Source organism: Prunus mume, linkage group LG2, assembly GCF_029339155.1.
Source record: "Prunus mume cultivar Tortuosa linkage group LG2, ASM2933915v1, whole genome shotgun sequence".
NCBI lineage: Eukaryota > Viridiplantae > Streptophyta > Magnoliopsida > Rosales > Rosaceae > Prunus > Prunus mume.
Window position 1 is genome coordinate 29,818,146 of NC_142699.1, and position 18,824 is coordinate 29,836,969.

An 18,824-nucleotide genomic window follows, 5' to 3' on the forward strand; every position below is an offset into this window, starting at 1 on the left:
CCTCCAGAGCCATCAAATCCTCCAGTACCGCCAACACCACCACCTCCAAAGCCAATTCCACCTCCAAAGCCAGAACCACTACCACCACCGCTGCCACCTCCACCACCTCCCCCTCCGCCTCCTCCACCGCCACCACTTCCACGGCCATACCCACTCCCTGAACCAAACCCTGAACCTGCACTACCCGGACTGGCACTGCTGCCACCGCCACCACCCTCTCCTCCTCCTCCGCCCCCAATTCTACTGCCAATGGACGGAGATGGTGTGGGAGCCAGTGTCTTAGAAAACGGTGGAGGGCTTACAGAGTGGACCAAGCTTATGAAAAGGAAAAGGCTACGTAGATCAGTAGTGTCCGAGCCATGTTTAATTAAACACTTTATGATACTTTCACATTTATGCATGGTTTGCATAGTATGATCTGTTTATATAGGGCAAGGAGAGGAGCCAACTCACGAGATAGGTAAAGTACTATCGAACCCAAGTCTACCAAGATGAGGCATATTTCAATATGGGAACTTCAAGTTTTGTTTCCTTCCAACTTTTAGATTTAACAAATGAAACCGGGCATGTAGCAACGTGACACCTATGTTTTGAATTTAGGAGGTGGCATGCGTTACAATCAAAGGCTGCCAATAGCCATGATCTGCTTTCATGGCTAATGCCATGCGATATTGCAGGAAATCTGCGCATAGGACGTTACAACTTAAAAGAGCATTGTCTTCTTTCCTGCAAAAGAACATTCAAGGGAAGTATAGGTACTTGGATATTGATCAAAGAAGAAACAGGGGGTTTTGATTTGCTTAACCGAAAGATTTTAAAAAGATACCATCTTTCTTCGATTTCTCCATATTTTCTGCAATCAGTAAGCAAGTTTGGGGTTAAAGCTAGATAGCTGATACTTACTTGGGTGAGAAAAATGCTCCCTAATAACAAGCCAATCGTCCTGTAGCATATGGCATGGCATCACCAAACTCGTAAAGTACGCCATGCTACATATGTATGTGGTGTTGAGAGTGCCGCACATTGGAAGATGGAAGGATCTTGAGTTTCTCTACCTATTGCCAATATTATTTTGGATTGGATGCTCACATGTTAATATATGGTCTGAGAGCAAGCTCATCTGCAACAAGTTATGCATGAGTAGCTCTGATCTTTAACTTCTGAATATAGATGTGTTTCATATTCTCGTCCCAACTTTACAATTCTAGTTTCTTCCTGGATAATTCTAATATTTAGCACTTTCCGTGGGTACAACATCAACAAAATTCTCAATGCTAGAAGTTTAAGTTTACCTTTTAAAGGACAAAGAGACAAGTTTTTCTTTTTATGTTTGCTAAGAAAAAGGAAAATTGGGGTATATTCAATTATGATTCTAGAGCATTTTAAAAGATTTTTTTGAAGTGCCAGATTTCATGGAACTTTTAGATTTCGCATAGACTTCAGAAGAGTTCTATATAATTTTATTATAAACTTCCTTAAGATTTATATCGCTTTTATTCCAGACTTCCATAATTTCTTTTAACATATTTCTTTAAAGATGAATGCTAACTTGGCATCCTTACCCAGACAATCAAAAAACCAATCAGGCCCAACGCAATCCCATACATGATCTCCTCCTATTCTTCAGACATATATGATGCATGGGCTGCATGGTTGCATTTATCAAAAGGTCTAATCGCACTTTCAAAATTCTCTAGTATTCCTAAGCATGAATTATTGGTTACTCAAACACATCTTTTCCTTGAACAACATAAAACGACATTAAAAAAAAAGTTATGTTTGACGAAAAGCAAAATTAAAAAGAAATTCTCAAGAAATATAGTGACAATATATATAAAAATTTGAAAGAAAAGTTTAAGGAAAATATCCAACATTCATTCATTATCCTTGATTCTCATTGTTGTCATTGTGCCCGACATCTCTCCACATATTCAAAGCTATACCAACTCTCCATTCATTAACATTATGCCATTGTTGTTCTTGTGTTTGGAAAACTAGTGCAGGATCCCCTTCAATAACCCGTAATGATGAATATGAAGAAGATTCGTTCTCCAATTCAACAGGAAATTCATCGGATCTACACTCTTTTCGAAGAAAGTTGTGTAGTCCTACACAAGCTAACACTAGCTCTGTTTGTGTCGTATATGGAAATGGAGGTGCGAACTTGAAAATTGTGAATCGTGATTTAAATATACCAAATATCCTCTCAATGACATTCCTCAACGACTACACAAGATGAAGATTGAAAAAATCAACTTCATTTGTAGGTTCACGACCTTGATCACCAAACTCTTGGAGATGATATCGAACACCTCAAAATGGAGCCAAAAATTGGCGTCGGTTTGGAAATCCACAATACACTAAGAAAAATTTACCTGATAATAGATTACACATATTTTGGTATCCATTGTACGCCCAAATGTAAACTATACATGTAAAAATTAAAAATTAAAAAAATACATTGTGGCACCTTCATTTTTCATTAATCTTGGAGAGTATTTTGGTTTCTACAGTTGTCTTGCTTAGCATACCATTAGCATCATGCCATCTATGAGATGCAGCATCAACCATGAGTTGCAACAACATTGTGCTCTTTTCCACACTCCAAGCATTATTATCTTGCTTGCCCTTCCCTTTTCCAGTTACTTGTTGTGCATTTCCACACTCCATTTGAGTGATGCAACTATGAATTTTATCATATCAATCACAAATAAAGCATAAAAAATATACATAACCCAGAAAATACTACAGATGTTGAAAGATAATTATCAAAACAATGCTACAAGGTTGGATGTTCTTATCAAGATAATTATCAAAACAATGTTCCCTATAGAATTAAAAGGGTAGCTACAGATTCCAACTAAACATGGATGCTGCCATTCATAAGAATTATTCTCTCTGCTCATTTGATTCAAAGTTAATTTCAAGCTATAGTTTGTCTAAGTGGTCATATTAAGCATACGATATAACTTTAATTATCTATTATTTGTACAAATTCATTTTTCAAGTTGTTCATCGAGTGTTTGGTCATTCAACAAATCAGAGTTTGAACTAAACTGCATAATAAAGTTTGAAACATGCAATCAAAAGAAGTGGAATTTGAAACATGCATCGATTCAGCAACACTTCTTTCATATATTTTTATTGTTATTATATAAAGTTGTATATAGATAATTGAGAAGAAAAACAAGGATAAACCTTAACCCCAAGCTAATTAACCCTAATAATAAGTAAAATCTGTAACCCCAAACTATACCTAATAAGAAGAAAAACATGATGAAGAAAAATTATGGAAAAAAGAAAACCCAACAAGGTATTGATCAAAGAAAAAATAGGGAGTGTAAATTCATAGATGGAGGAAGGTTGTTTGTCTTCTGCAAAGAGAAAAGGTAGGATGTATGCAGAGAGAAAAACTAGCATATGATGAAATCTTTGGGGGGGAGGTTGGATTTATTATGGTCTTTGTTATTTATACATCTCACCTTAAAACCTACCAAAATTTATCACTCAATGAAATCATTCCAAATATATGACTTTTTGAATACACCTAGATTTTATTCTACTTTTTTATAATACTAATTGAATACACCCATATATGTATGGACTTTTTAAAATTTCATACAAGTTTGAATTGAATACACCCAGACTTGTATAAACTCTTTTAAAATTTGTATAAATTCAAATTGAATCCACTCAAAATTTTAAATCTTTTTAAATACTCAATAGAAATCCAAAACTTTTTTCGTCTTGATAAAATTCAAAAGTACATTACAAGGTACCAATAGAATTCTAATGGACCAACATGTAGGGCTATTCCACATTGGAACAGTAAATTTTCTGGTCTGATTTCCATCAGATTCAAGGACGGGAGGACCCTGTCCATGCATAATTAATGTCTGTCTACAATTATGATGAAGTCAGTGCTGAGACTGCTCACGAGAGAGTTACAGATATCACATTACAGATTCACATGGGGCTATGCATGCAACACATTTGCTTGTATTTCATTGGAATACAACTGCTCCAATAATGTCTTCTAGCAAAAGTGCTCTATAAAAATGGATTAGGTTTCCAAAGTAAAACAAATATATGTAAGTTTAGCTTTCTGAGAGCATCAAACATGAAGGAATTATTTTTCATGTTTCATGTGCTCCTCCTTGTGTCGTCTATATTATCGTATAAGAGTAGTGGCCTCATGCCCAAGATTAGAGATAATGTGTTGAATGAGAGTAAAATTAATTGTAGGCCGGGAGAGAGCAATGGCGCTGGAGTTGGGAGTGGAAATAGACTTCAATATGACAGTAAGTGTAACGCTGCTGGTACTGAAAATGATTGCTGTGGCTGTGGAGATGGGAATGGTGGGGGAGGCTTGGGAGGTGGTAGTAGTAGTAATTTTGGAGGTGGACGTGGTGGTGGACGTGGTGTAGGGGGCGGAGGAGGTGGCGGCGGCGGTGGAGGGGATGCAGGGGGATCTGGCGGAGGTTTTGGCTTTGGGAACAATAATGAAAATAATGGAGGTGGTGGCGGAGGCGGTGGGGCGGTGGTGGTGGTGGTGGTGGTGGTGGTGGTGGAGGAGGAGGTGGAGGGGCGGGGTTGGCTAAAGGAAGAGCGTCATGGATTTCCACAAAAGCTTGTAATTCAATTCAGAAATGTGGCATGTTTCTAGGATGCATTAGCCCAAAATAAAGCTTTTGAATTTTCAGATGTATTTTGTGAATTGATTTGCTAGACATGGTGACTCTTATGTTTATTATTTCATATATATATCTGACATTGTGATATATATTTTTTTATCATTAATAATAAGGTCAGCCAATTTACTATATGTCAGATATGAACTGGCCTGACATTATTAATTTAAGAACAAACACACACTGTCGCGGGCACAAGAAGAAGCCGTACAGATGTTCACCATGCAAAACGGAAGTTTAGTATCGATCACATAACTATGGACTTTTATATATTTCAAATTTCATTCTTTCTTTTATGATAGTTAATTGGCTTTTTTTCTTCCAAATTAGGAAGAGAATGAGAAATTCACGCATACGAGTCCCATGAAAGGAAGTTTGAACTTATGCACCATCAAAGAAAGCTTGAACCTAAAACTACTCGATAACACACACTAAAGACCTAAACTATAATTCAACACACACCCGATGATAGTCGATTGCCATTTAACTCGCAGTAAGAAAATCATAAAGTTTTATCATGTTTGAAGTTTAACGAAACATTGTTTTTGTGCTGATAATATTATGCTTGATAACAATCAAAATTATATTGTTTCAAGAGATATATAGTGCTTTGCATGTAGGGGATTAACTTAATAAATCAATTCATCATGACTAATAATTTCAAAGACAATGAAGGCTAACTCCATTCAATTCAAACATAATTAGAAAACAATGGAAACAGATACAAACCAACCATTGGATGCATGCCTCAAAGAGACAACCCAACAATTACAACTAGAGATACCGATAATAATAAAATCGAAAAGACAAGGACAAACCCCTAATAGGCCTAATTAACAAAAGACCGTTCTACTAATCAGACAGCTAGCCATGCATGCAAAGCAATGAAATATTTAGAAAAAAAAAAGTGATCAAGGACATGGAAGAATGCCACCAGCTCCACCGCCAGCTCCACCGCCAGCAGCACCACCTACACCACCCACACCACCTAAACCGCCAGCTCCACCAGCACCACCTAAGCCGCCAATACCGCCAACTCCACCGGTACCGCCACCTAACCCCCCAAGACCTCCGTGACCAGCACCACCACCTAACCCCCCAAGACCGCCGAGACCGCCAGCACCACCACCAACACCTCCAATACCTCCTACTCCCCCAACACCTCCAATTCCACCAGCTTTGCCAATCCCACCACCAATTCCACCAAGAATAGGCATCACACCGCCAACTCCGGCCCATCCTCCCATTCCAGCAAACCCACCAACGCCTCCATATATGAAGTTCTTCTTGTCACCAAGGCCAGTAGGTGACTCTGCCGTTGGTGCACTTGCATGCACAACCACGGTTTGCTCATTATGGCTAACATGGTCATCTCCGGGAACCTTACGTGCACTGCTTGCATGCAATAGTGCTGATGACAAAGCAAGCACCAAAACGACACGCCACATCTCCATCTTTGATCACTCTCTCTCTCTCTCTCTCTCTCTCTCTCACTCACACACACTCACACACACACACACTTGGTGTTGCTCTCTTTGAACGAAACCTGAGGGGTTTGTGCATGGTTTATGTAGGGGAGGGATGAAGAGGTGCGAAGGTAGGGGACAGTTGAGGGTAATTAATAAATAGTTGTAGTAATTAATGGAGAGGAGCATGCGACTTGGTGCTGTTTCAATGGTCTCGAGAAGGGAAATGAAAATGAATGAGAGCTTTGAATTTGGGATCAGATCGATTGAGAAGTTAGGTGGAATCAAAAGAAGAGAAAATTGAAGGAAGTGAATTAATGTCATGTCATTCTTGCGCATTGCCAAATTTGGTGGTGGTGTGACTTGTGTGCGTCTCCTGCGATGTCACTGGGTTTACTACGTTGGAAGATAAAAATGGCAGTTTGTTATGACTTATTTAGAGCATCTCCAAGGGAAATGTCAAATAAAAAACATCAAATTTGAATTTGACGGCCTATGTGGCAATTTAACATTATGGACAACTTCTTATTCCACCCAAACTGTTAAATAAAATTATTATTTTATTAAAGAATAAATGAAAAACAAAGAAAATATGATAAGAGAAAAGCATACGTCAGATTTATGCACATCAGGTGGGGCCCATTCATTAAAAAACTCTCTATAATTGAAATAACGTCTTTGTTTCTTGCTGTCAAAATTGCCGCTGGTTCACAAGATGTTATTTACAAGTCGGATATAGAACTTCGGGTGGAAAGGAGTCAGCCACCTTTTCTAGCCGTTCAACACTCCAACTGGCTTTTGATAGCTCGGGTGGAGATGCTCTTAAATTGGTTTGAATTTTTATTTAAAGAAAATTTATTTAATTGAATATACTTTAATTTTTTATTTGGAATTCTTAATTCAGAAAACGATTAAAAAGTCAATTATAAAAAACAAAATGTTAAAATAGTCTAGGGCCTCCAAAATTGGATAAACCAGTCCAGTTACTGTTCGATAGAAACATAAAATAACTCCTATGTCACTATCGGACAGTGACACGAGAGTTGTTCAATGTCACTCTCAGTGAGTGATATAAGAGTTATTTCATGCTACTGTCAAATAGTGACTAGACCAATTTGTCCAATTTTGGAGGCGCTGGACCATTTCGTCTTTGTGCCCTCTTATTTGTCATTATATGGTAAAGCCCCTTCTTAATTCAAATCCATGCGTGCAAATATAGTTGCCAAACAAATAGATTTTGTTATAAAATTAAGGAAGAAAATGTTGAGAGAAGTGATATTCTAATATTGAGAGAAGTGATTTACAACACTCCCCTTTGGATGTCCACCATCAATGACATAGTTGCCTCATTAAAAACATTGCTTGAAAAACCCAATGGAACAAAACCAAAGTGAAGGGAAAAAAAGTCCAAATGCTTTTGGTTCATTGATACATAGTGTTGGACGCGCTTATTATGCCTCATTAAAACTTTGTTATTAAGAAAAACCACATGGGATTAAAACGTGGTCTAATAGCACATTGCACATATGTCCGATGTAGTAGAACTTCGATGCTCCCCATGATTGATAACTCCCCTTGATCTTTAATAACTTCTTGCATATAGACTTCGGAAGAGCTTTAGTAAAAAGGTTCTCCAAATTATCTTGTGAATGAATTTGTTTGACTCAAATCTCTTAGCTTTTCTGAAGCTATGGCACCTTTGATGAACACTTATTTGATTTTAGCAATACAAGCAACATTATCTTCATACATGATCGTTATCACACTACTCGACCTGCTTTTCACTTTTCAAATGATTAAACTTGTTATCACATCATCTTCAAATTATTCAAGTAGCAAATAAGGCTATTCAAATTGCCACTGGCTCAACAAACTTCAATTTGAAGAGTTTTATTTGCTACAGTTTGGAGATGCTCTTACAAGTTAGGAAATTGAATATCATCATTTACAATATACTCATAGGTTACAAGCACTAATTACAAATACTTAGTGCATAAATTACATAAATACAAGGGTGTAATACTAACAGGTATGGTGGTCATCCACCATCTCATACATTTACAATAAATTTCAAATTTAGGAGATTTGAAATCTATAGATTTGGAAATTCAATTCCAAATTCAATCTTGCATCCAAATATGGCTAATTTAATCCAATATATGGAATGGGGAATTTGAATTTGGGTGTAAGAGCATCTCCAACAGTAGTAGCAAATAAAACTCTTCAAATTGAAGTTTGTTGACCTACGTGACAATTTGAAAAGTCTTATTTTCTACTTGAATCATTGTTGTTCCAATAGACTCTTCAATTCAATTAATGCAATATCATGAAAAAGAATGAAAAATATGAAAACATGTGAAAAATGTCTATGTATTTATTTTTTAATTTTTTTGAGAGAACAATGTCTATATATTTATTATATAAAAAGAAAAAATGCATATTTTTAATATGTTCAAGGTAGGTTTTGTTTTCTCAAAGTAAAATCAAGGTAGGTTTCACTGCCCTAAGTTCAAGAATGAGAAATCAATTACTTTCCCATGTTTGGTAAGTTCAGGTATGGGAAATCATTATTTGGCCCATGAGAAAGGAGGAAAGTGAAGCTATCTTCCCAACTTGAGTTTTGTTTTCCCTCCTCATGGGAAAGTTTGAGGAAATGAACCAACATTAAATACACATTTTTCATAAGCATTTTGTCCCCATTAACAATTTAAAATTATAATATATCATTACATGTATTTTTTTTATTTAATTTAATAAGGGTATAATTGAAAATTTATACAAACTTTGTTTTCCATTTATACTCAAGACAAACATGGGAAAGGAAATAAAGTGCTATTTCCCAATTACTTTCCTAGCATTACCAAACGTGGGAAAGGAATCTTCCATTTCCTATTCCGTGAACCAAACGGAGCCTAAGGGGGCTGGATATCCACTTATTAGGGCAACTCTATTACTACCTTTAGAATAATGGGGAAAAAAAATCTAGACAACAATAACCCAATAATAATGTACACAGAAGATATAGCAAGTGGTTGACAGTGAGATATGATTCCTTAAAAGCTTAGGAGAATTGAAGGATGAAAAAATATTGGGCATAATTGCATGAGTCAGCCTAGGATTATGTTTCCTTAATTAGATCTTCTCCTAATCATATAAATAACATCACCATTCACCATTGGCTCGTCATTGCAAGGAGTTGAAGTCAAAAGCAAAGAGAAATGGCTGGTGGGTATTTTTGCATCATTGCCAAGAAGTTAACCATTTTGCTGGTTGTCATCGCCATGGTCTTCTCTTCGCTTGGTATGTTGAAATTTGGAAATCATATACAATGTTCGAACATTACTTTTCTTGCTACAAATTAAATTCGTTTTAAATTGCTAATTAACGATACTTTTAAATTTTTGGATTGTTTCAGGAATGGCCGACTTGCAATGTCGAGCAAAATGTGAAGACCAGCCTGATTGCAATGCGTTTTGCCAGAGAATTGGTTTCAAGGGAGGTGACTGCCAGCCACCACTTTATCAGTTTTGTTGTTGCGAAACATAATGTCTCACTTCAGAATTGTCAGTCTATATGAGGACTGGCTTACGGGGATACAGAATCTCATCCTAGCATTACTCTTTTTGAATAAGTTATTATGACAATTATGCTTAATCGGTCTACAAATTAATGAATATGAGATTTTACTCAATCCTTCTTCTTTTTTTGTGATGCAAGCGATATTCTAAATTACTATAATCTACGAGGAACAGTTAAATTTGAGTGCAAGGGACGGCTTAGTACCTTGGCCAACTGACCTAACCCACATATTTGCATTTACTCTTTTTCTCTTAAAACGAAAATTAAAAGATTGATGCAAAGGACCCACTAATATAGTGGTTTGGAGTATTTATTCCCTCAGTCAATGTCCTGGATTCGAGTCCTAACATCCGTGTTATGTGTGAGTTTAATATACTATCATCTCAATAAGAAAGGTCCAAAAAAAGAAGATTGATTGTGATTTGCTTCTTAATTTGTTTGAGCCCAATAAATAGTGATTTCGTTGCCATCTCCAATGCAACACCAAAATTCTCACACTCAAGTTCTTATCTGTGGGTCTAAAAGTGACTGGACCTAAGATTTACAATTTGTTTTTGCCCACATCTCAACTCAACTCTTGAAATTTTAGAGATCTAATGGTTGAAATATATATCATAACTTCTATATAAAAAATATATATATAATTCCACCAATCCGCTTCATATATATATATATATATATAATTGACACCATGAAACAGAAGCACCTAACATTACTCCTGGAAAGTCTACCAGAGTGCCCAGAATAGAAGGCTCCATTTTGACATTAACATTCGACCACAAAATAGAGAAATATGCTCAATCAGTGACACAACATGTTAAGGAATTGAAATGTGGCAACATATTTACTTCCTCTTCCCCCAAGCGTTATATAAGTAATCCGAGATCAAGACCAACCAAAGATTTAACTACTTTCTGCAAGTGAACCCCTAACCATAAAAACAAACAATATGCAAAAGATGTCATCCTTGAAGCTCATGGCAAAGCTCTCTGCAGCCCTCCCAACCAAAACAATAACTGACAGAGACGCTCTTACCAGCCTAAGCACTAGAGTTTTTGTCACTGCTGCCACAAGACCTTTGCAAGTGAGTTCTAATTCATGTTTCAAATTCGTAGCCAAATTGTTTTGGGATGTGATATCAATCAACAATACCTAGTACATTGTCGATAACTGATTAAATATTTTATGACATTGTCGGTAGCAGACTAGCAGTTATTGTAGATTGGTCAATGACCTTGTCAAAATTATGGTAAGAACATCAAAATAATGCCCCTCTTTGTGTCACTGGCTGGACACTTGCTATTTGTTATAATAAGATTGGCCTTTTAAATGATGCTACCAGATAAATTTTTGTATGGCACGATAATTAACCTTGCCACGTGGTGATTTCAACCTACCCAAAATTATAACACGCAATACTAACATGTTTAAACTTTAAGATTATAGTGTTAATAAATATACACGTGTTATAATATGAGTAACATTGAAAGTTTAATGACTTTTATTGTATAATGGTGTGGATCATGTTATATATATGTTATGCTGCTTAACGAAGTTTTGGTGAACCGCAGTCCAAGAAGGAGGACGACGAGGCAGATGCATGTGAAAAGACGAAAGAAGCAGCAGATGCAGTCAAAGATGGAGCCAAAGAAGTGAGACATACCTGTGAATTCATGAGAGACACTATCGAAAAGACTACCAAAACAGTAAGGCTCAATACCAACTCACACAAACCAATCATGCTTGAATGAGTAGGTGCACTACGATTCCAGAGACAAATTAATGGATTGGTTTTAAATGTAAAATTTGCTTGTGGGACTTGAATTTCTCTCCAACCTAAGGAAAAAAAAAACCAAGTTTTTACGCTAACTAATTGACTATTTAGTTCACATCTTATAAGGATCACGAATATGATTTCAAATTCAAACTGTTTATTTTTCAAACACCTCAATGATCATAGTTTCTTGGAAAAAAATTAGTCCGATTATAAATGATTTAGCTATTTAATTACCATAATCGTAATTCATGTTTACAATAATCTCTCAAATAAATAAAGCCTTCATTTAACACAAGGGCCTTAATCCAATGAATAGGGTGTGTGTGTGTGTTTATTTTTGGGGCCAAGGAATAGGGTGTTTATTTAACCCAAGATGTAAGCTTGCGTGATTTACCTTTGGGCTGACCTTATTAAAAAAACATGTTACTTGTTTATTTTGTAAGAGGTTGTACGCTTTACAATGTGGTCAAAGAATGTAGTACATATATATGGTGGGGGAAGCCAAAATCATGCCCTCTATGATAAGGCCATTTACAATTGAGTTTTAAGTTTTAACCTCCTAATCTAAAAATCCTAGTTCTGCTAGTGCCGGCAATGCACAAAAATAACAAAATATATACTTGTTAACTTAAAACAATGCATGCATTTACTTATCAATGTGAATTGAACTAAGAAACCATTTGTTCTTAAACTTCTGAATGTTTTGGGAGATCAGATGACCAAAATGGCCAAAGATACGACAGCGAAGGTATCTGAAACAGCAGATAACATCACAGACAAAACAAAGGGCACGGTCTCAGGCGCATGGGGAGTGGCCAAGAACACTACTGAGATTATCAAGGACAAAGTAGTGGGCAAGTGAAAAACAGAGCATGAAGACCATCAACAACTAATAAGTTAATTTAATCCACATTTTCTTCATGTATGTATGTTCCATCATTTGATGTGAGTTTCTTTATATACTAGCATTCTGAAATTACAAACCTGACTTATTTCGAAGAAATTAATTTTATTTTTCTTGTTTTATTTCTAGTCTTCCACATCTTTCCTTCTTGTTACAAAGCACCATGGCTCTCAACTCTGTAACAAAAGGCAAAAGCTAGTACTTGCATCTCATGTCACTTAATTTCCTTCTACAGTGTGTATAGATTCCATAGGATACTTGTGTGTTTATATGTGTAAGTCAAGCGGCCAATATTAAAGCTTTGGGGAGCTTTTCTAGATCCTTGGTCCTTGCTTCACCCTGAAGAAGAGTATCAAGCACCCACAGTATTTCAGTATATCTCATCACTTTCTAATAATATATATATATATATATATATAAATTGGTCATTCTGTTTGGGGTTGTGTTTTGCTGGAATTGTACAATGTTTTGGTTTTCAGTCTTCATTCTCTATGGGGTGTTTTATTTTCAGCTATTAAATTTGAATGATCATTTCTCATCAGCTGAACTGCAATTGAGAGTTCATAAAGCTGTTCATGGGCTACATTGATTCTGTATATTTTCCCACAGTTTTTGCATCTTAAGCAGGACAGATTTTTGTTCCAGTAAAATGTTCACCCTCCAGACAATCTGGCTCTAAACACTGTTCCTGCTAGTAATTGCTTGATTCAGTGCATTATGGTGTCCCTGTTGTCAATCTCTTTTTGCTTTAAAAGACCCCTCACATAGGAATGGTGCTCCAACTGTCAATCTTTGTTTGTCTTTTAAAAGCCCTTCACATGTACAAATAAGCTCTCTCTCTCTCTCTCTCTCTCTCTCTCTCTCCCCAACAAAAAAAAAAAAAAAGGTAGTAACTAGTGTAAGCGTTCATAGATAATAATGAGAGTCTGATTGGCAAGACTGGTACAACAAAGAATTGTCCTAGCAGTCAGTACAGTAAAGGCATGAAAATATTTAAATCTTTCACTGGCTCTGGGGAACTAAACAATAAAAGATTGCTTAGCACTTAGAAATAATTTGAATTTAGATGCCCATAAGAATGAAAAAACAATTAATAGTGCAAAGTCTTTTACAAGACACACAGTGTCCTTTTTCACTGAAAGTGCAGAACTCCTTTTGTGCAGAAAGCCCTGGCTGTATAAAAGCAGCACATCAGTCTAAGATCTTTAGGAAGGTACACTGAGTGCATAATTGGGAATCAATTCTTTCATACTTGTTACCAACTAGGGAATGAGGAAAAGTGAAACATAAAGTCCAGGGCCCATTATTCTATCACACATGCAAGAAATCAGAGAGCCAGCTCATTTTGGGACCTACCCAACAGAATTTTAATTGGTCAAATCATGAATGATCTTTCAGTCCCCTCTCCTGGAATGTTAACTAAGATTCTATCCTTCCTAGAGAAATTTCTGGTATGAATTGATTTGATTATCTGTGTCCAAAATATGAATGATTTGAGTACTAACAACTAATGGCTTTATTTTGCTTCTCTGCATTTGATTATAACAAATATCAACCTTTTCTTCTTTACATCAATAACACAAAGAGTTTTGAAACTGAAGAAACTAAAAACATCACAATCTTCTGCTCTGTATAACTTATTACTTGAAACCCATTTTTGCACTAGAGGAAGATGAGTAAAGTAGTGTGGATGCTGAAAAACTTGTGTTGTTGCTTTTGCCAAACAAGCTTTTCATTGCTGCTGCTGATGATGATGCTAAAACTCCAGTAGAGTTCTTATTTTCTCGAGCATCATTCGCCGGAGATCCTTTGAGAAGCACATCAACCTTGGCATATTCCTCCCTTTCATGTTTAATTTCCTTTAGCATTGCTGCCACATCTTTCATAGTTGGTCTTTCATCAGGGGTTGAGTTTACACATAACAAGGCTATGCCCAATGCTTGCATCATTTCCTCTATCTCTGATTCTGGCCTAGATAGTAGGCTTGGGTCAAGGACTTCAATGCTTCCCCTCTTCTGTCTTACCCAATCCACTACATGTAGCCCATCTGGTATTGTTGGATCTATTGGCTGCTTCCCTGTCAAGACTTCCAACACAACAACACCATAGCTGTAAACATCACTCTTCTCTGTGATCTTCATCATGTATCCATATTCTGAAAAGGAGCAGTGAAGTTAGCTCAAGTGGCTAATTGGCTAAATCATGCATTTATAGGTGATCATTAACATGAAAATCATGTGATTGTTTGTGAATTTTAAACAAAATGGCATAACAAAGTAATCAAGTTAAGAGAAACATGAAACTAACTGTATGTGATCAGAGAAGAACACTTACCAGGAGCAATGTACCCATAAGAACCAGCAACTGTGTTGGAGGACCGAGCAAAATCCCCATCGTCAATGAGTTTGGCTAGGCCAAAATCAGCAATGTAAGGCTCAAACTCAAGGCCAATGAGGATGTTATTGGCCTTGATATCCCTGTGAACGATTGGAGGAACACAATCATGGTGTAAATAGGCAATGCCTTGGGCAGCTCCCAACAATATTTGGTACCTAACTTCCCATTCAAAGGCATGTCCTGTCCTCTCATGGAGAATACTGCCCAAGCTTCCATTGGGCATGTAATCATACATGAGCAATCTTGTGTGCTTGTTCCAGCAACAACCAAGGAATCTAACAATGTTCTTGTGACGGATTGAGCCAAGTGTTTTGACCTCTGCTGAGAATGAATCACGAACTCCACATTTTTCATCATTACAACATCCATTGTCTGCAGCAACTGTTGTTGGCCAGAGCTTCTTCACTGCAATGACTTCACCATTGTCCATATCAGCACGATAAACAACCCCAGAACACCCTTTTCCTATTACATTGGCATCCACTAAGCATCTAAGCACTTGCTCAACTGAGAAATTTAGCTTCTGGAATGGAGTAAATTGCCAAGCCCATGAGTTCCCCAATTCTGAATCATCGTCGTCTCTAATATCTCTTCGAGCTCTAATCACTGCAATGATCCCCATAACCACCATTGCAACTGTCAGGGTGATCAGCAATGCAATTGCTAGCTTAAGCCTCCGTGACCGCCTTATGTCATTTTGATTTCTTGCTAGTCCTGTGTTGCTAACATCACTCAAAAAACACGAGTCCCGGTTGGAAGAACAAAGGCCTTCATTTCCAGCCAAGTCCATTGGTGATAACTGTCTAAAAAGTTTGTTGTCTGGAAGATAGCCGGTGAGCTTATTGTAAGACACATTAAGAGAGACAAGATTATCAAGCCCAGCTAGTGGACTCAAATCTCCATCAAGCTGGTTATGTGAAAGGTCTAGTATGGAAAGCTTGTTGAGTGCTGATATTTGAGGTGGGATGTTCCCAGAGAGTCCATTGCAGCTCAAATTTAAAGCAATTTCAAGGGCTTCAATCCTACCAAGTTCCACTGGAATGCTTCCAGTGAGCTTGTTGCTGCTAAGGTCAAGCAATTGCAGACTCAAACACAGGCCAAGCGATGAAGGTATTGATCCAGAGAACGAATTCCTGCTTAGAATGAGCTTGTTCAATGAAGCAAGACGAGCCAAGCTTGCTGGTATCTGGCCAGAAAATTGATTAACTGATACATCCAAGACTTGAAGTCCTGATAGTGAGGACAATGTATTAGGCAATGGACCGTCTAAAGTATTGTTGCTGATGTCTATCATTTGTAGCTCTGTGCAACTCCCAATCTCATCAGGCACTGACCCGGAAAGGCGATTCCCAGACAGATCAAGAAAGTTCAAGCTCCTAAGGTCTCCAATAGCTCTAGGAATCCCTCCAGCGATCCTGTTGTCTCCAAGCCTTAGCCGAACAAGAGAGCTGCAGTTACCAATATTTGGTGGTATCGAACCCGAAATGTCATTGGAAATCAAGAGAACCTTAGTGAGGTTTTTCAGCTGAAACAAGCCAGCAGGTATGCTACCAGTGAGTGAATTGTGGGACAAATCTAATGCTTGGAGATTACTACAACTAGCCAAACTTGCAGGAATGCTTCCTTCAAGCTGGTTTGCCCAAGCAAAGAACACAGTCATCTTTGACAACATCCCAATCTCTGATGGAATCAAACCGGAGATCTGATTAGTATCAAGCTGCAACTGCATCAAGTTTGTAAGATTGGAAAGATTCGAAGGAATCGAACCGGTGACATTGTTGTCACTAATCATGAACTCCTCAAGATTTGAAAGCCCTCCTAAAGATAATGGTATGGTACCAGATAGAGAATTTAGAGAAAGATCAATCATCCTCAAGCTACTACAATTCCCAATCTCCTCTGGGATTACCCCAACAAGACTATTCTGCCACAACATTAATTGATCCAGCTTCTGCAGCTTACCAAGCTCTGGTGGAATTGAACCAGACAAACTATTTTCATAAAGAAACAAGTTGACAAGCTCAGAACAGTTACCTATTTCAGGAGGAATTTCACCAGAGATCATAGTGGTATATATGGACAGTGTCTGAAGCTTGCTAAGCCTACCGAATGAGGCAGGCAAAGAGCCGGAAACTTGGGTATCAGCCAACCCCAAAACAGTCAAATTGCTGCAGCCTCCAAGCTCCTCTGGGATTCTCCCACTAATGTATTTGTTCCCTCCTGCTCTGAGCACTTCAAGACTTGTAAGCTTCCCAAGTTCTGATGGAATAGACCCGGTTAGTCGATTATCGAAAAGCACAAGGTTTTTCAGGCCAATACAGGTGCTTAGCTCAACTGGGATTTTCCCAGTGAGCTGATTGGAGTTCAAAATCAAGTCTCGGAGATTTTGAAGCTTCCCAATGCTTGCAGGGATGGAACCCACAAGAGAATTTGAGCTGAGGTCAATGACTTGTAGCTCAGTGCAGCCACCAATGTCATTGGGGATGGTTCCAGTGAGATTGGCACCAGAAATGACGAGTTTGTGAAGGGAGACAAAGGAAGAGAGATTGGATGGAAATGGAAGCTCTAGAGGGACAGATTGGATTGTGATTTCTGTGACAAGGCCTTTTGGAGAGCATGTTATGGAGGACCAGTTGCACGGATTAGAATCAAGGATATTCCAGTTAGAAAAGAAAGAAGGTGGTGGTGAAGTAGAAGAGTGGAGCCAAGAGAAGAGAAGAGAAGCTTCATTGTTTGTGGCAAAGACAAAGGGAGGTGTGTAGAGAAGAAATAGTGTGAGACAGAGAAAAACAGAGAATGAAGAAGAAGAAGAAGAAGAGTAGGAGGAGTTGTAGAAGAAGGAGAAGGATTGCCTCGAGCTGGGCAGCATTGTAGACATTTGCCTCAATTTCCAAACCTTTCTTCTCGGGTTTGCATCATTTGGGTTTTGCAGCTCTCTCTCTCTCTCTCTCTCTCTCTCTCTCTCTCTCTCTCTCTCTCTCTGTGTTTTTGCTTTCTTGCTTTGAACTCAAACTCAAAGGACCAGTACACTAGTTTTCTACAACTATACTATACAAAGCGAAGCACAGAACACAAACAAACGCACCTTAACCAAATAAACAAATCAAAGAAATGAAAACCATTGCCTTGAGATCAACAAACACTCTGCACCACCACCACCCCACACCTTATGCTCTCTCTCTCTCTCTCTCTCTCTCAATAGAAAATTGAAGGGGTTGCTAAGCTTGGTGGGTTCACGCACAGGTTAAGGGAGACACTAGATGGCAGAGACCCATGAATTTATATATTGTATGTATTTCTTCTCTGTATGCATGATGAGAGATGAGCTGCTTATTTTAATGTAGTTTTTGACTCCATTAGAGTAAAAGTGAGGAAAGCAGTTAGCTCCAACTCCAAGCCAATGTCGTTTTTTCTCTCAATCTGAAGCCAACCATTATCTAAATGCACAAACAGACACTCTGCTTTCTCTCACACTGAGGCATTTGGTGATTGAAAGCCCTTCTGGGCTTCAGATACATTTCAATCTTCAACTGGCCTTTTCTCTGAGTCTCTGTTCTCTACCATCCATTTATGGAATCCCATTTTCTCTTTTACCATGTTTCCAAAATGAACGTTTTGTTTACCATATTTTTGCAATATAAATTGTCGTAAAAAATGAAGATAAAGTTGCACTTGCTATTTTATTTCAGGCAGTGATCCATGTACATGATAATCTTATAGGGTACTTTTTTCTTTGTTTTATTTTATTAGGGAACACAATAATGGTTCAATTTTAGAAAATGAACACTATTTGCAAAGAGGTCGAACATCTATAAAAGGGAATAGATTACAAGGGACCTTACCATTTATTTTAGAGCAATGCTTTGCATTGGATTAGGACTAGATGAAATGCATGTTCTTAAACTTTTTTCAAATTAAAAAAAAAAATTTCATTTTTAGTCTTTCCTTTTCGGGTCAAATTCGATTCGCGAGAGTGAGAAGTGCATAATGGTTTAAATTATTTTAGGAAA

At 37.5% G+C, this 18,824-nt stretch overlaps 3 protein-coding genes across 3 annotated transcripts; 1 reads left to right on the forward strand and 2 right to left on the reverse strand.

Annotated features, from left to right (window-relative positions):
- Nucleotides 1-5,356: 5,356 nt before the first annotated feature.
- LOC103323737 (uncharacterized) lies at nt 5,357-6,211 on the reverse strand. Its single transcript, XM_008225748.2, has one exon. It carries the CDS (start codon nt 6,143-6,145, stop codon nt 5,603-5,605), a length of 543 nt encoding a protein of 180 aa, XP_008223970.2. The 5' UTR covers nt 6,146-6,211; the 3' UTR covers nt 5,357-5,602.
- A 4,417-nt stretch (nt 6,212-10,628) lies between these two features.
- LOC103323738 (uncharacterized) lies at nt 10,629-12,539 on the forward strand. The gene is made up of 3 exons (XM_008225749.3): nt 10,629-10,820; nt 11,308-11,442; nt 12,229-12,539. The coding sequence occupies exons 1-3, from the start codon at nt 10,686-10,688 to the stop codon at nt 12,373-12,375; spliced, it is 417 nt and encodes a 138-aa protein (XP_008223971.2). The 5' UTR covers nt 10,629-10,685; the 3' UTR covers nt 12,376-12,539.
- Nucleotides 12,540-13,909: 1,370 nt separating this feature from the next.
- LOC103323739 (Leucine-rich repeat receptor-like protein kinase family protein) lies at nt 13,910-17,833 on the reverse strand. Its single transcript, XM_008225750.3, has 2 exons — nt 14,752-17,833; nt 13,910-14,572 (listed from the first exon to the last, which is right to left on the reverse strand). The coding sequence occupies exons 1-2, from the start codon at nt 17,690-17,692 to the stop codon at nt 14,058-14,060; spliced, it is 3,456 nt and encodes a 1,151-aa protein (XP_008223972.3). The 5' UTR covers nt 17,693-17,833; the 3' UTR covers nt 13,910-14,057.
- Nucleotides 17,834-18,824: the final 991 nt, after the last annotated feature.

Excerpts from the sequence above, each read along its gene's own strand:
- LOC103323737 (XM_008225748.2), bottom strand. The coding sequence starts at position 6,145 with ATGGAGATGTGGCGTGTCGTTTTGGTGCTTGCTTTGTCATCAGCACTA.
- LOC103323738 (XM_008225749.3), top strand. The coding sequence starts at position 10,686 with ATGCAAAAGATGTCATCCTTGAAGCTCATGGCAAAGCTCTCTGCAGCC. Across the intron at positions 10,821-11,307 it reads CTGCCACAAGACCTTTGCAA|TCCAAGAAGGAGGACGACGA; the intron begins GTGAGTTCTAAT and ends GGTGAACCGCAG. Across the intron at positions 11,443-12,228 it reads TCGAAAAGACTACCAAAACA|ATGACCAAAATGGCCAAAGA; the intron begins GTAAGGCTCAAT and ends TTGGGAGATCAG.
- LOC103323739 (XM_008225750.3), bottom strand. The coding sequence starts at position 17,692 with ATGTCTACAATGCTGCCCAGCTCGAGGCAATCCTTCTCCTTCTTCTAC. Across the intron at positions 14,573-14,751 it reads TTATGGGTACATTGCTCCTG|AATATGGATACATGATGAAG; the intron begins GTAAGTGTTCTT and ends GCTCCTTTTCAG.